At 40.6% G+C, this 18,083-nt stretch overlaps 1 protein-coding gene across 1 annotated transcript; it reads left to right on the forward strand.

Moving 5' to 3' along the window:
• The first annotated feature begins 13,942 nt into the window (after positions 1 to 13,942).
• Positions 13,943 to 15,565, forward strand: LOC127181491 (uncharacterized). Its single transcript, XM_051136261.1, has one exon. The coding sequence runs from the start codon at positions 14,054 to 14,056 to the stop codon at positions 15,563 to 15,565; it is 1,512 nt and encodes a 503-aa protein (XP_050992218.1). The 5' UTR covers positions 13,943 to 14,053.
• The last annotated feature ends 2,518 nt before the right edge of the window (positions 15,566 to 18,083 follow it).

The raw sequence follows: 18,083 nt of genomic DNA on the forward strand, positions 1-18,083 counted from the left end.
TGGTTAATGTACGACTGAATACGTTGTTCTGCTAATTTATGCTGAACCACAGAAAAAAAAACACATGGAAGCTGCTAAATCATACACTGTAAAAAATAAAAAGTTGAGTCAACTTAAAAATTTAAGGTAATCTGCTGCAAAGCAATTTTGAGTTTATTCAACTTTAAAGGATGGAAGTTGTGCCAACTCATATATAAAAGTTCACTATAAGTTGAGTGAACTACCAGTCTTTTTAAAAATGAGTTGGCACAACTTAGTTCTTGAAGTTCAGCAAACTCAAAAAAGCTTTGCAGCTGGGTACCTTAAAATTGTAAGTTGACTGAACTTAGTGGCACAACTTAGTTCTTGAAGTTCAGTAAACTCAAAAAAGCTTTGCAGCTGGTTACCTTAATATTTTAATTTGACTAAACTGAACTTCAAGAACTAAGTTGTGCCAGTTATTTTTTGCTTGAAGTTCAGTAACCTCAAAAAAAGCTTTGCAGCCTGTTGCTTTAGTATTTTAAGCCAACTCAACTGCATTTTTTACTATCTAAATGTATAACTTTAAATCTTACATCCAGACTCTAAGCCACATTGTATGCTCCTCCACATCCTTTAAGAATACAAATGCACGCAGTATGAACAATATAAATATAACACAAACAAGATTTTGTCATCATTACAGAAAGTATTTATTGGCATTCTGCAAAATGAACACAGTTTAGCTTTTCTCCACTTAAACTATGATGAAACTGGGATGTGACTATTTACAATAAAAACACTCAAAAAACAAAAACAAAAAAACAAAAAACACACACTTAAAAATGATTTTTTAAGTGCCAGAAAAATGTAAAATTAAAAATATTAAAATTTTGCAGCCTTAAGTAAAGACTTAAATCAAAAGTCACAAAAAACCTTGTATATAATTTAAAGGAAGCTAAAATTTACCATCATTTTAAAAGTTCATCTTGCTCCATCTATTATTTTGGCGCATCCATAATGCAACAAACACACTGGAACGATGCAAAATATTTCAACTTTTAACACAACACTTAAAGGTATAATTCAACCAAAATTATTCTGAAAATTCTGTCATCATTTACTCACTCCCATGTTGTTCTAAACCGTTGTTCACACTCAACACAAATTAAAATATTTTAATGAAATTTGAGAGACTTCTATCCCTGTATTGAAAGGCTGTTCACCCAAAACTTCAAAGCGTTCATAAAGAGATCATAAATAATTAAATAAATATAAGTTAATATGAATTGAGCAGTTTAAGTCTCCTGAAGAGACACAGTTGTAGGGATGCATGAATTAGGATTTAGAAAATAGTTCATTTGAAAATAGTTTATTTTCATTAATATTATATTTATACCATTGATACTAGTGTTACTTATTAATATTATTTACATATATTATCTATTAACATTTTTGTTTTTAATAATGTATTTTAGCCTGTATTAGGGTTTTACACACTCACACAAAAACAAAACAAAACAGCATGTAGTTTCAGTTAGGTACTTTTATTTTTTTAATTGACGTGAACGTGAAGCAAACATAAAAATGCTCTAAAAACAGTTATTGGCTAAATACAAATAATAAATGACAGTTGACAATGAACATGAAAAAGAACATCAGAAAGTAAAAATAGAAAAAGAAAATAAATGACAAATGTTCCAGTGGAATAATGTATCTTCAGGATCCTCTGTGATGCCTTTAAGTGTCAGGACAGAAGGGACCCAAAAGCGGATGAGGCAGAGAATAATTTTATTAGCCACTAACACCGGCAAAAAATGGAAAAAGCTAAAATAAATAGTCCGTAGACAGAAAAAAAGGCACAGTTCCAAAATCCCAAAAAATCCAAACCCCGTCCGGGCAGAGCGGTCAGCCTCCGTCAGTGCTAGAAGAGAAGAAGGGCAACGAATCCGAATCGGCAGGCAGGAGAATAGTCGAGCGGAGAATGGTCGAGAGAGGTGCAGACAGAGATGTGGACGGTAGCCAGAAACAGCGTCGAAAACCAGAGCACGGGTCAGGTCCACAGAGACAATCCGAGAAGAGCGAGCACTAAGGGCAGAGTACACGTTACACCAACTGGGCAGAACAGACTCACGGTTAACTTGACTAGACAGGAGACAAATCGAAGGTAGAGCACGCAAAGTCTCAGAACACACTGACACAATACAAGGAGAACAGCCAGGAGAAATAGACCGACTAATTAAAAGGTAAGGCGAAACAGATGCGCCAAACAAGTGGCGCGCTGATTGCAGAGGACAATCAGGTCCAGAGGAACAAACAGGAAAGCCCCAAAAGATAACAGAGGGGGAGAAAGAGAGAGAAACCCAAATGAATAAAAGAGGATAAAAATGAGACGTAACGAATAAAACGAAAAAAAAACACAATAAAAATAGAAAAAAAACCCAGCAAAACGGACAGATCATACCCGAGACCTGACAGTACCCCCTCCCCCAGGAGCGCCCCCTGGCGCACCAGAGGAAGAAGGGCCGCGTTGGATGTACTCATTGACGAGCGAGCGGTCCAGGACATCCCGAGCCGGAACCCAACATCTCTCCTCCAGACCGTACCCCTCCCGGTCCACCAGGTACTGATGTCCCTGGCCACGACGTCTAGAGTGTAAGATTCTCCTGACCTTGTAGGCAGGAGAACCGTCAACCATAATAGGAGGCGGGGGGGGGGACAACGGGGGGAGACACAGTAGGGGAATGGGGAGAACGCAAGACAGGCTTAATTTTAGACACATGAAAGACAGGGTGCACACGACGAAGGGAATTGGGCAACCGAAGACGGACCGTCACCGGGTTGACAACCTTAGTAATTTGATATGGCCCGACAAATTTGGGAGCCAACTTCCGAGACGGGACCCGGAGTGGTAAATCTTTAGTGGAGAGCCAAACCCACTGACCACAGACATAATGGGGAGTCAACCTGCGGTGACGGTCCGCGGCAGTCTTAGTACGTCCCCTCGTCCGGATGAGTGTCTCCCTGGCCCTCCTCCAGGTACGGCGACAGCGTTGAATAAACGCCTGAACAGAGGGGACAGCTGCCTCGGCGCCCTGGGAAGGAAACAGAGGAGGTTGATAACCCAGACAGCACATGAACGGGGACATACCTGTCGACAACACCGGTAACGAGTTGTGGGCATATTCTGCCCAAGTCAGTTGCTGACTCCAGGATGAGGGGTTGTGGGACGCCAGGCAGCGAAGCATCCGTCCGAAATCCTGGTTGGCGCACTCGGTCTGGCCGTTGGTCTGAGGGTGAAAACCTGACGACAGACTAGCGGAGGCACCAATCTGCCGACAGAATTCTCTCCAGAAGTGGGAAACGAACTGGGGCCCCCTGTCAGAGACCACATCCTCCGGAAGCCCGTGGATCCGGAAGACATGGTCAATGACCACCCGGGCCGTCTCTTTAGCCGAGGGAAGTTTAGTGAGGGGAATGAAGTGAACCGCTTTGGAAAAGCGATCCACCACGGTGAGGACCACCGTATTACCACTGGATGGAGGAAGTCCGACAACGAAATCCAGGGCAATATGGGACCAGGGACGGGAAGGGACAAGAAGCAGCATTAACAGACCAGCGGAAGGAGAATTTGAGGACTTGTTTTGAGCACAGACCGAGCACGCCCCCACGAACTGGCGAACGTCCTCCACCATGGCGGGCCACCAAAACCCCTTGGGGATGGCGGCCAGCAACCTCCTCACGCCTGGATGGCACATGACTCTGGACGAGTGACCCCACTGGAGAACGGCGGCGCGGACTGACTCAGGCACGAAGAGCAGACCTGCCGGACATCCAGTGGGCACCTCGACTCCCCGCTGCCCCCTTTTTTTTTTTTTTTTAATTGTAGGTTTTGATATAAACAGGGTTTTTACAAAACCAAAACATAATACATAATAATCTGTACATTTAACAATAAAAATAAACAAATAATATGAATATAAGCATAAAAATTATAATAATAATAAAATAAAATAACATAAAAAAAAATACACAGAGAAATAAATAAGTAAATATGTCAATATAAAAACAGAAATCAGTATAGTCATTAAAAAAAACACAATACAGTAAGATAGCCTTTCAACCTTTCCACGCTAAATTCTGGATTCCCAAAGTTAAAAATCGTGTTTCTTTTACCCCCAGATAAATGAGAAAAGGGTCCCATACCTTATAGAAATTGAAAGGTTTGTCCTTTAATGCGGTAGAAAAGGCTTCATAGGGAATTAGATTTTTAGCTGTGTTTATCCACTGAATAATTGACGGTATTTGATCTGTTATCCAACATACAAGTATGCATTTGCGAGCACAATACAAAAGAATTTGGAGAAGATGAATCCCTTGGAATTTGAAGGGAAATTCCTGACTTATGCCTAGTAAACATGCTTTTGGTCCAAGTCGTAATGGACAGCGGAATATATTCTCAAGTTCCTTTAGGACGCCCATCCAGAATTGTTGGATCTTCATACAATTCCAAAAACAATGAATAAGGGTTCCCTCTGATCCTTTACATTTATTACAGAGATTAGAAAGTTTAGGGTTTATCTTATGCCTTTGGGCTGGAGTCACATGTAGCCCATGAGTAATTTTAAACTGCATTTCCCAGGCAGAATTGTTGACAAGATAAGAGGGCATCTCACATACAGCTTTCCAATCAGCTACCTGAATTTCCTCCCCAAAATCCTTCTCCCATAACTCCCTGGTTATCTGAGCTATCTTTATTTGCATTTATCAATATTCCATAGAAGAGTTTAGATGCTGACCGAGATGAAGTGAGTTTATTCAAGTGCTCTTCCAGTGGGGATACACCAAAGCCACTTGAGTGCAACTTAAGACTTTTAGTAACAAAACTATGTATCTGACAGTAAGTAAAGAAATGTTTTTTTGCTGAGGTTGTATTTCACAACAATTTGCTCAAAGGTCATTAGCTGTTTATTTTCCACTACATCTCCTATGATACAGATCCCTTTTTCTTTCCAAAGTATCAGTCCATTATTCATCCCTGGAGGAAAATCTGGATTGTTATGTAGTGGTGTTAGTAAAGATAAATGGGAGTGATAGCCTTCTATTTTACGAGCGAGCCTCCATATTTTTTATCATATTACTAAGAATTACATTACCTTTAATTAAGGCTGGCAGTTTTTTTGATGAAACATACAGTAAGTTCCGTAAAGGAACAGCCCTGAGATTTGCAGCTTCAGCACTGATCCAAGTTGAGTTTGGGTCATTTATATGCCATTCCCAATATAAAGCGGAGCTGTATTTGGTAGTTGTATCTTAATCTGGGCCTTTTTTTCCTCCAAATAAAAGAAATAATAAAACCACGCAGCTGTTTTAGGGCTCTGTTAGGAATGAGAGCAGGTAGCATTTGAAGTGGGTATAAAAGACGAGGTAATACATTCATCTTAACAAGATGAATTCGGCCTAATAAAGATAGAGGTAGCGCTGCCCCCTTTTGACACGCTCCCCGATCCAGGTAAGCGCCCCCACCACACACCCTAAAGGAATTATGGTGTCGGGAGACGGTTCACCTGGTGGAGCGAAAAGCCGCAACAAGGCGTCTGGTTTGGCATTCTTAGAACCTGGGCGGTAAGACAGGGTGAAGTCGCAGCGCCCAAAGAACAAAGCCCAGTGAGCCTGCCTGGCGTTCAGCCGGCGGGCGGACTGGATATATTCGAGATTCTTATGGTCAGTCCACACCAGGAAAGGAAAGGCCGCCCCCTCCAGCCAGTGACGCCACTCCCCCAAAGCCAGTCGAACAGCCAACAACTCACGGTCACCGATGTCGTAGTTTCGCTCTGCGGGAGACAAACAGTGTGAAAAGAAAGCACAAGGGTGCAACTTGTTATCTAGAGGGGATACCTGGGAGAGCACGGCCCCAACGCCCACCCCGGACGGTCGACCTCCACCACAAATTGACGGGAGGGGTCAGGGGTTACCAAAATGGGAGCTGAAGTAAATTGGTGTTTAAGCTCATCAAACGCCGCTTGGGCGGCCACTGACCAACTGAACTTGATCTTGGTGGAGGTCAACGCCGTCAAAGGGGCCGACACCTGTCTGAAGTTCCTGATGAACCGCCGATAAAAGTTGGCGAAACCCAGGAACCGCTGTAAGACCTTTCGGGAGTCAGGTGTCAGCCAGTCGGAGACGGCTCTTACCTTGGCAGGGTCCATGCGAATCCCCTCCACCGAGATGATGTGTCCCAAGAACGAAACGGACTTAACGTGGAACTCGCACTTCTCCGCCTTGACAAACAGCTGATTCTCTAGCAGCCGTTGAAGCACCTGCCGGACGTGCTGGACATGATCCTGGTGAGAGGGAGAAAAAATTAAGATGTCGTCTAAGTAGACGAAAACAAACCTATCAATCATGTCCCTAAGAACGTCATTGACAAGTGCTTGGAAGACCGCTGGGGCGTTGGAGAGGCCAAAGGGAAGAACACGATATTCAAAGTGCCCCCGGGGGGTGTTAAAGGCGGTCTTCCATTCGTCCCCTTCCTTTATCCGAACTAGATGGTAAGCGTTGCGAAGGTTCAACTTTGTGAAAAACTCTGCTCCCTGCAAGAGATCGAAGGCCGAAGACATCAGCGGCAGGGGGTACCAGTTTTTAACAGTGATGTCAAGTCAAGTCAAGTCAAGTCACCTTTATTTATATACCGCCTTTAACAATACAGAATTGTGACAAGGCGGCTGTACAGTATTAAATAGGAAACAGTACATCAACAATGCCAAAGGCAACATTAAACACTCACTTTTCAGGTAAAGGTAGTTAATCAAAAACAATAAAATAAAATGCAATATTGTGTTAAGAGAAAGTGTCCCCAACTAAGCAAGCCAGAGGCGACAGCGGCAAGGAACCAAAACTCCATCGGTGACAAATGGAGAAAAAACCTTGGGAGAAACCAGGCTCAGTCGGGGGGCCAGTTCTCCTCTGGCCAAAGTTCCCGTGGTCTTGTGCCGACAGCCATCTAGGTGATGTGGTCTTCACTGTGGATCCGTCTCTGGGGCTCATCTAGTCGATGTGGACTCCGCTGACATTCAGGGCTGTAGAGGTCGTGTCTTAGTGCTGATCCACCATCTGGGCTGGGTTCGGACTGGATCCGGGGGACTGCAGTGACCATCTGATCTGGATACGGACTGGATCTGGTGGTTAATGTGACCTCGGAAATGGGAGAGAAACAGACCAATATTAGCGTAGATGCCATTCTTCTGACGATGCACTGAGTACATCGGGTGTTATGGGAAGTGTTCCCGGTTCCGGTTGACCTAATTAGTGCAGCCTAACAATCCTTTAACGGATTTGAATTATAAGAATATGTTGATTTGTTATGTGTAAGCAAGGTTAAAGAGATGGGTCTTTAATCTAGATTTAAACTGACAGAGTGTGTCTGCGTCCCAAACATTGTAGGGTAGATTGTTCCAGAGTTTGGGTGCTAGATAAGAAAATGATCTCCCGCCCGCGGTTGATTTTGATATTCTCGGTATTATCAAATTGCCAGAGTTTTGAGAACACAGCGGACGTGAGGGACTATAATGTGATAGGAGCTCGCTCAGGTACTGAGGAGCTAAACCATTCAGGGCTTTGTAAGTAATTAGCAAGATTTTAAAATCTATACGATGTTTAATAGGGAGCCAGTGCAGTGTAGACAGAACCGGGCTAATATGATCATACTTTTTGGTTCTAGTAAGAACTGTAGCTGCTGCATTTTGGACCAGCTGGAGTTTGTTTATTAAGCGAGCAGAACAACCACCCAATAAAGCATTACAATAATCTAATCTTGAGGTCATAAACGCATGAATTAATGTTTCAGCATTTGACATTGATAGCATAGGTCGTAATTTAGATATATTTTTGAGATGGAAAAATGCAGTTTTGCAAATACTAGAGATGTGGTTTTCAAAGGAAAGATTACCATCAAATAGCACACCTAGGTTCCTAACTGATGACGAAGAATTGACAGAACAGCCATCAAGTATTAGACAGTGTTGTAGGTTATTACACGCTGAGGTTTTAGGTCCAATAATTAACACCTCTGTTTTTTCAGAATTTAGCAGTAAGAAATGACTTGTCATCCAATTTTTTAACTCAACTACACAATCCATTAGTTTTTCAAATTGGTACGTTTCGCTGGGCCACGAAGAAATATAGAGCTGGGTATCATCAGCGTAACAGTGGAAGCTAACACCATATTTCCTGATGATATCACCCAAGGGTAACATGTAAAGCGTAAAGAGTAATGGCCCTAGTTCTGAGCCTTGCGGTACTCCATACTGCATTTGTGATCGATATGATACCTCTTCATTTACTGCCACGAATTGATGGCGGTCAGATAGATACGAATTGAACCATGCCAATGCACTACCACTAATGCCAACATAATTCTCAAGTCTATTCAAGAGAATGTTGTGGTCAACAGTATCAAACGCAGCACTAAGATCCAGTAGCATTAACAGAGAGATACAACCACGATCGGATGACAAGAGTAGATAATTTGTAACTCTAATAAGAGCAGTCTCAGTACTATGGTACGGTCTAAAACCTGACTGAAAATCCTCACAGATATCATATTTCTGTAGGAAGGAAGATAGTTGTGAGGATACAACCTTTTCTAATATCTTTGATAGAAATGGGAGATTTGAGATAGGTCTGTAATTAGTTAATTCGTTGGGGTCAAGTTGTGTTTTTTTAATTAGAGGCTTAATAGCAGCCAGTTTGAAGGTTTTGGGGACATATCCTAATGACAGTGATGAATTAATAATATTCAGCAGAGGATCTATAAGATCTGGAAGCAAGTCTTTTAGTAGCCTAGATGGAATAGGGTCTAGCATACAAGTTGTTGGTTTAGATGAATTAACAAGTTTATACAATTCTTCCTGACCTATAGTAGAGAATGGGTTGAATTTTTCCCCAGGAGATCTATGGCGCACTATCTGATGCGACACTGTAATTGACGGCTGCATAGTAACAATTTTGTCTCTAATAGAATCGATCTTGGAAGTAAAGTAGTTCATAAAGTCATTACTGCTATGCTGATGGGCATAGTCGGTTGGTTCTTTATTTTTTGTTAACTTAGCCACTGTATTGAATAAATACCTAGGGGCGTTATCCTTTAAACTCTCCGCTTCTCTCTTCATTCTCTCTGCCTCCTCTATCCCTGCTCTCCCCAGGTCCCAGTCCTTGACGTGGGTACCCGCTTTTCCCTGGAGGGCTTCTGCGCCTCCTGTTCTGCCCTGGAGGGCTTCTGCGCCTCCTGCTCTGCCTCCTGCTCCGCCCTGGAGGGCTCCTGCGCCTCCTGCTCCGCCCTGGAGGGCTCCTGCGCCTCCTGCTCCGCCTCCTGTTCCGCCTCCTGCTCCGCCCTGGGAGGCTTCTGCCCTGCCGGTTCTGCCTCAGTCTCCTAGCCCTCCCACCGCTCCCCAGGACTGTTTTTCGGTTGGAGCATCTGGAAGCCGCTCCTTGTGGGGGCTATGTTACGAATCTGGTCGGTGACCTGCGGTCCGCTCACCAACAGATGTCGCTCTCGCTCCATTATTTCACACAGACTGTTGTATTACACCCCGGACTCCATCTCCCGTCATGCAGCGCGCTGATTGGGTCAGCACCTGGGACCAATCAGGCGCGCTATAAAAGCCCCGGTCTTACCCCATGCAAGTCACGGAGTATTGTTGTTGTCATTATTATTGTTAGCGTTTCCTAGTTCCCTTGTTCCTAGTTCCCTGTGTATAGCTTTCTCGCCTGGCCTCCTCATCTCGACTGTCTCGCCGCCTGCCTACTGGACTTTTGCTCGTTTTCTTGGATTATTCTCTACGTCTTGCCTGTGAAATACCTGTTTGCTCCTGTTTTGACCCTGCCTGTACGACCATGTCTTAGTCTCGTCCTGTCAATAAAAGCTCGCAGATGGATCCGCTCGCCTCTCGCCTCTCACTCCCCATTACACTAACGTTAATGCACGGATCAAATTTACTGACAGACAGGTGATTTTATCTCAGCCACTGACTCCCATTTCTGACCTACAAGTGATTGTTTATGTAAATAATCACATTTTGACATAACTTTATGTGTATTTGACAATTTAAGCGAATTAAGCTGCTACAGAGAGATGAATTTGTGATCGCATATTTTCTGCACGTTTCGGTTGTGTGTCAATAAGCACGTTTATCATCTTACACGTCTTGCACTTTCACATACATGCACCAGTATCGCGGCATCACAAAAAAAACAACAACAACTGTGTGCCAGATAAACTAGTAAGTTATATCACCTAGCACAACCAAATACAACACATAATTAACCTCTATCTGGTTAATTATATACTTGTTTAATCGACATAAACATTTTAACTGTATCTATAAAAATATATCTGTGTTTGTGTTCATTGAGAAAAATATAGTAAACATTGAGTTAACATGTTTTTATGTGTAAACTCAACATTTTGCTTAAAAATGTGTCCACCTGACTTATAATTAATAACAGAGCTTATCTTGAGGGTAGAAAACATTACTTTAACACTGTGTGCATTGAGTGGCTGAAGAAATATGTGGAGTACAGAAAGAGCAGTCTGGAGAAAACAGGTACATCCTTTTTTATTTAGAAGTGATCATGTGCATGTTTTCCTAAACAATCTTGTACTCAAGAGGTTGTGTTAAAAATAATTTTTTACTTGCACATTCTTTTACTCTAGGCTTTGATTATTTGAAGCATTGCCAATCAATCATAAGGTCTTTGTGGAAAATAATATATATAGATAATAAATATATCTTAATAGAGCACCATTCATCCAACATCCCAACCCCAGCTTTAATTTTATAATATTTATTAAATATTACATAGATTAAAAAGAAAACAGTACTCATGAATTATTGTTTGATGACTAAGTACTAATTTAAATTGATTATTTTAGCAAAGCGTTTACTCAAAGTGACTTAAAAATTAGAAATTCTTCAACATAATGATTCATCCTAAGGAGACTCAAACATAAAAAGTGCTGCAGTACCAGTGTTTGTGGATATAAAAGTGGGAGTTAATGCAGATACTATATGTAGATGTAAAGTGATGTGCTACAGTGGTTAAAGCTGGTAACAGCAAACCATTAACTATCACAGTTTTTGCCCTTAAGCAAGTTGCTTAACCTCAAATTAGCATTTTGGATGAAAGTAACAGCTACTGTAGTCCATTTATGTTTACTGAAGACCAAACATGTTTGATTTCTGTATGAAACACCACGATCAATCCATCAAAAAGATCCTGTCAGAGAAAGAGATCAGGACAAACAGGGGTGAGAGAAATGAACTAAGTAAACCTTAGAATGAACTGAATGAATTGAAAATGTTTTTTTTATTGAAAACAGTTCAATGATTCATTAACATGAATGTTTATTGAAAAATTAAGAAATAACAAGGGTGAAATTGGATTATTTTTCAAACAAAGAAACTAATGCATGTGTGAGTGGTCACACCACAACCTGAGTTTGTAAGAAAAAAATATGTATATTTTAGGGCAGGATACTGTAATTTCTTGCTTGACCTGCAGAGAGGAGACAATCTAAAAACAAATAATAAACAAACACAAAATAATTATCATCTGGCTGTTACACCATTTGTTTTGCTTAAGTAAACTTTATACTGTATATTTAGACCTATGTTTCTTCTTACATGGTTGCACATTTTAAAAATGATATTAAAATATACATATGTACTGCTGATAACACAGTCACTGTCTGAAAGTAACCTGTTTTTCTCTGATCAAACAGAAGATTCTGTTCCTATTGGCATCGTTTTTGCTGTTGTCCTTTTGATTGTCACTGGTGTCGCTGGATATATGGTGTATCTGAAGAAAATAGGTACAGAACAGAAAGTGTGAATAACTAAAACTTTTAGTTTAAGTCATTCATGGACATTTGTTCATTTTGAGATGTACAAAGATGGAGTTTAAGTTTTATTTGCTTTCGATATGAGTACTGACCCCGGACCCAAAATCCTTAGAATTTTGACTAGTGTATATTGATTCAGAGATACTAAATAGAACTTTTGACTTAAAACCATTTAGAAGATGACAAAACGTTTTCACAGCATGGTGCTTATTTAATTCCATTGGCACATGTTGCTTGGCTTGGCAAATCCATTTCACTAAATTACAGGATGTATATGGTATTTTGAAAGTAACTAAATATTATGTTTTGACCATCCAAATGCTATTAGATGTTTGCTATGTTTGCTAAAACACACTTTGCCACATACACCAAACTGAGCTAAATGTATCAAATAGCAACCTTTTTAAATAAAATATCTACAGTTGCAATCAAAATTATTCAACCCCCTTGACCTGCAAGACATATTGCTGCAGAGAACAAACTTTTGTGAAACTGAAAGATTATGTGTAATTTTAGACAGATGCATTTACATTGTGACTGTGCCCCAGATGCAATCAACAGGAACTGTCTCTGTAAAGGTGTGAACCAAATGGTCCATACATTTAGAATAACAAAGGAACAGCATTTCTCAGGAACTTCTTGTAGATTACAGGATCCTCCGTGGGAGGTCCTGACAGTATCTATTGTTTCTAGCCATTTGTCTTTAGGTATAAAGTTCTGTCTTAAAGACAGAACTAGGGAGAAGCTATGTAGAAGCTATGCAGAAGCTAGAGAGAAGCTAAGGAGAAGCTACAAAGAACTTTGGAAGAAACTAGGAAGAAGCTTCGAACCCTTACACGGGTTAAGATCTAGAAGACGGCTATGCTACACGACTCTCTTCAATAAACTCTTTTCCCCTGAACTTTGGTCAAGCTTACTTATTTTACGATATGTATTAGAGAAATCTAATACATATGGCGAGCCATCCAAACCACTGGTCAACCAAATACAGCAAAATCTAACAATTTGGCGAGAGCCAGCCAGGAGAGACAGATAAGAAGAGAACTCACCAACTGCAACAACAAGTGAACAGAAAAGTCTTGGAGATTCAACAGTTTTTGTGTTGAAGAGCAACAGACTGCATCCATGGACACAAGTTATTTGAATCAACTGGATCCTGTCTCAAAGATTCTAATTTGGTGAGTGAAACTTATCAGCTCTCTAAAAGAACACTTGAAGAACACTCTTTCATAAGTAAGCAGATCATTTGATGTATGTAGTGAAGCCATAAGAATCAGTGTAGCACTATTTAAGAATTTTTGGCTTGGGCCTTTCTCTTGAGTCTGTAGGAACCTTTTAAATGATTTAGTTCATTCTCCTGAGACTGTAGGAGCTATAGAAATAGTGTTTATAGCTTGGTCCTGTTCTTTTGAGTCTGTAAGAATTATTTTAGAAAAAGGTTTAGTCCTTTCTCATGAGTCTGTAGGAGCCATAGATATGTAATTCTAGGCTTAGTCGTGTTCTCTGGAGTTTGTAGGAATTGTTAAAGGAACAATTTGGTCCCTTCAGAAAGAGACTGTAGAAGCAAAGGCTTGGTCCTTTCTCTTTTTGTTTGTAAGAATTGTTTAAGAAACAATTTGGTCCCTTCAGAAAGAGATTGTAGAAGCAGAGGCTTGGTCCTTTCTCTTTTTGTCTGTAGGAATTGTGTAAAAAAACAACAATTTGGTCCATTCGTCCAGAGACTGTAGGAGCTGTAGAAAGCATTGGGACTGATGTTGCTGCAAGAATTGGGAATTCTTGACTGGGTGCTAATTCAGTAGCCACTTTTTTAGTTTTGAAAAGTAATTGGGTTAAAAGAAGATGGTATAAAGCCATGAAACAAGTTTGTTTACCTTCTGTTGAAAGATACAGAAAGATCTAAAGTAAATTGTCTAAGGGACAAATTTGAAGTAATTCAGCCTTCTGAGCTAGGACTCAGAAAGAATTGAACAAGTCTTATCACTTAGGATTTTTCAGAAATTAAACAAGGAAAAATAGTGAATGTTTTGTATGTAGTATTGAAAACTAAGTTAGCAAACTAATGATTTGTCTGTGTAACTGAAATGGTCAGTCTAAGAGATTGCTGTGAATTGAAATCTGAATAAGTACCTTTAACAGCTCTAACACCTTTTGTTCTGTTTTCACACCTCTGAGGGCACTTTTCCTGTACTTGCCATGGCTGAGTCTCCACAAAACAATTGTTATGGCTCTGCACTGAGACCAACAACAGAAAGGCATGGGACAGAACCTCCAAATGTCACCACTGATCAGATGTTGGACAATCTGAATGTATATTTGGACAAAAGGCTGGGACTGAGGAAGTGTCATGATGACATGTGCCAGAGGTACAGCATTAAGCACTCAGAGAGTGGACAATGGGCCTTGCCGGACATTAAAAGGGCTTATGGAAAGACACAGCGCTTATGGACAAACACCAAGAAAGATGGACTGTCTGTGGTTTTGGTCAAACAAATTCTACAACATCTGCAGAAGTGTAAGACTGACAAATTACAATGTGAGATCAAAGCAGAGAAAGCAAAGGTTCGAGCACTGGCTGAACAATTGCAGATTGTAAAAGAAGACAAAGAAAGACTGTTACATGAGAATGACAAGTTGTTGAATTTGCTCTCCAAACGACTGGAATCAAAATCTTCAAGCAGCTCAGTTGACAGTGATGTTGAATCTTTAATCAACACATGTGTTCAGGCTACAAGGAACACAAAGGTTAGACTTGCTCCTGTTATCGTTAAGAACAGACGGACTGAAGTTGAAATTGACAATGAGGAGGAGTATGAGGAGAATGGTGAACAACGAACTCGCACTGTAAAAAAGTTTGTAAAGAAATATGTTCCATACAGAACATACCAGCCAGCTACTCCAGAACAAGTTGACAAATGGTCAAAAGAATTGCCAGACGTGTACAAGCAACCACGGAGAGTTTGGCAATTTCTTCAACGCTTGCAGAAAATCTACAATTTACATCCACTAGACGGAGTGATGATTGTTAATGTGAACTTAAGAGACAATGACCAAAAGAGACTAACAGAAAGTGCTGAAAGAAAGATTGGTGAGTCTCAAGAAAACATTGAGGATGGATGGGAAGCAGTGCAAACTTTCTTGTTTGAACTGAAACCTGTAGAGGTTAATTGGGCTAAAATTACCTCTTGCATGCAGAAGACAAGAGAAAGTGTTGCAGAGTTTGAAGAACGCTTCAGGCAAACTTGGATGGAACATGCTGGTGTGAACAACAACAGTGAAGATCTCAGTAAAGATACTAGCATGCCTCTTAAAGCCACATTTGTGAATGGACTGAAACCTGAGATTTCTGAAGCTCTTAAAATCAAGTATGATGACTGGAACAGCATTGCAACAACATTCATCCAGATTGTTGAATGGTCAGCAAAGACTGAAAGAACACAGGACGTCAAACTCAGAGCTTTGCAATCCAAAACCTTGTATAATAACAGGACAACGGGGTATAAAAAAGGTAAATATCAGATACACTCACAAACCAAATCTCAAGGAAGGTGCAGGAATTGCAACGAGCAAGGACACTGGGTTTGTGATTGCAAGATGAGCTTAAAACATCAAAGTAATGATGAGGACAACCTATTGAAGAGGTTTCAGCAGTTGACAGCCAAACAAAAACAGACTCTGCTAAATGCTGTGGAGCCGCAGGGAAACTGAAGAACCTCTCTCTGCAGCACCAGCTAGCGACATCTCATCCAAAAGCTTATGGACTCCATGTGTATGTGAACAAGACAAGTGAAGACACCATAGAGAAGGGTAAAGCATACACAGAAACCTCAACAACTGAAGCCAAAGATGATGTCCTAGAAGGCAGTGCTGCTAAACAAGCCGTAAAGGAGAGAGGTCCACATACAGCGGCATTAAGACAACTTAAACTACACAGACAGCAGGACAGTAAACAAATGCAAAATAAAGAGCGCAAAGACATATCCTCACTGATCGAAATTGGAGTTGAACTGCAAGATGAAAACCAATGTAGTGAGGGAAACCACAAGGAAGCTACAAGGATATTATGCCCTTTTGAACATGTCCAAGGCTAGCCCATGTCCAATGAAAATCCAACATCTGACAGCCTTGTCCAAACTGATGAAAGACTCAGCCTGGCGGTACACAGTGCCAAGAATCAAGTTTTGACACCTCCAAAGAGGGACCATGGTATGGTAAAGATTCAAAACACTCATATGTCACAGCAAGAATCCAGGTGGCAAAGACCACTTGAGGATCTTTTAGTAACTGATGCAGCAGTTAAGGATCAGGGAAACAATGAGTGGATTGATGTGAATTTGCCTAGAGATGAGGGATAGATGGCAGTAGTGTTTTTCAGAGTCCAGATATGGTGGGACTAGGGTTTTTAGGCTCTAGCTTGTCGCCTGAGGACGAAGACATGAACATTCTACCACTGATAAACACTGTAGTGTCCTGCCAACATTAAATAGGGACAGTTTTATTGGCAGTTAGGCATGATTTGTTTAAAATATTTTCTTTGGAAAGATACGTTTCCTTTTTCTCTTGTGTGTGATTGCAGGTGTTCCAGCATTCCAGAGGATGTGCAAAGACATCCAACGCTTTGACTGCACTGCACTGGCCACCTAGATGAACATGCCTGAACATCCACAGAACACAGCAACATCCGCCACTTCCACATGATCACCATACCACAAAAAAAAGGACTTAGGCATTCGAGAGAATGCAAACTTCACCATGAACTCTTATTCTGTCATCTTAAGTAATGGAGCCTGTATACAGTATTCTGTATTCATGATTACTGAAAAGTATGTTTTGTGATCAAAAATGATCAAAGGGGGGATTGAAAGATTATGTGTAATTTTAGACAGATGCATTTACATTGTGACTGTGCCCCAGATGCAATCAACAGGAACTGTCTCTGTAAAGGTGTGAACCAAATGGTCCATACATTTAGAATAACAAAGGAACAGCATTTCTCAGGAACTTCTTGTAGATTACAGGATCCTCCGTGGGAGGTCCTGACAGTATCTATTGTTTCTAGCCATTTGTCTTTAGGTATAAAGTTCTGTCTTAAAGACAGAACTAGGGAGAAGCTATGTAGAAGCTATGCAGAAGCTAGAGAGAAGCTAAGGAGAAGCTACAAAGAACTTTGGAAGAAACTAGGAAGAAGCTTCGAACCCTTACACGGGTTAAGATCTAGAAGACGGCTATGCTACACGACTCTCTTCAATAAACTCTTTTCCCCTGAACTTTGGTCAAGCTTACTTATTTTACGGTATGTATTAGAGAAATCTAATACATATCGCGAGCCATCCAAACCACTGGTCAACCAAATACAGCAAAATCTAAGGCATCAGTACACCATTAGAGAAAATTTATTAATACTCTTTTGAGTAATTCTGAGTACATAAGCTAATGCATAATGAAAAAAATCGAATTTGCTCTAAACGTTTATGTTCAAATTATTCAACCCCCAAAAGTAAAATTTGTTGCAGAATCTTTTATTTTTTAAAACTACCAATAAACGCTGCTTGGTAGTGCTTAGTAGCTTCTGTCAGCTCCCTACTGCAAGCTTGGCCCATTCCTCGCCTGAAAAGCTTAGATCACTGATGATCTTTGGTTTTCATTTTGCCACTGCTTTCTTCAAATTCAACCAAATATTTTCAATGAGAATTAATTTCGGGGCTGAACAGGCCACTCAAGAACATTGTATGACTGATCCCTGAACCAAGCATAAGTAGATTTTGGATGTATACTTGGATGATTGTCCTGCAGGAAAGTCCATTGATCATTAGCTTCCATAGGTCTATCCAAACTAATTTTAGTATGTTCAAGTCAGCCTTTTTGTTCTTCTTGGTCAAAAGTGTTATTCATCAAGATGCCTCAATATGTTCATCTTATTCTCTGCTTTGAAATGTTTTTCCTCCTTTCATTGGGTCATTTTTCAAGTCTTTGGCTACATTGCAGGTTTTTTTCAGTTGCTCAGTTGATCAAACATTTTATGATATTCTGCTTTTTTTGTTCAGCACCCTCAAAGGTTTTCTGGTACAACACACTTTAAACTACGGAATAAGGCTGCCAGTGCCAGCTGTGTCTCTAGGAACTTTTAATGTCTTGCAAATCTTCATGTAGCCTTAGACTTTCGAATGTAATAAAACTATTTCTTCTCTATAGCTTTTGTGAGAGCTTGGTTGACTTTGCCATATTT

This window comes from Labeo rohita, chromosome 19 (assembly GCF_022985175.1).
Source record: "Labeo rohita strain BAU-BD-2019 chromosome 19, IGBB_LRoh.1.0, whole genome shotgun sequence".
Lineage (NCBI taxonomy): Eukaryota > Metazoa > Chordata > Actinopteri > Cypriniformes > Cyprinidae > Labeo > Labeo rohita.

Coding starts and splice junctions, on each gene's coding strand:
- LOC127181491 (XM_051136261.1), top strand. CDS start 14,054: ATGGCTGAGTCTCCACAAAACAATTGTTATGGCTCTGCACTGAGACCA.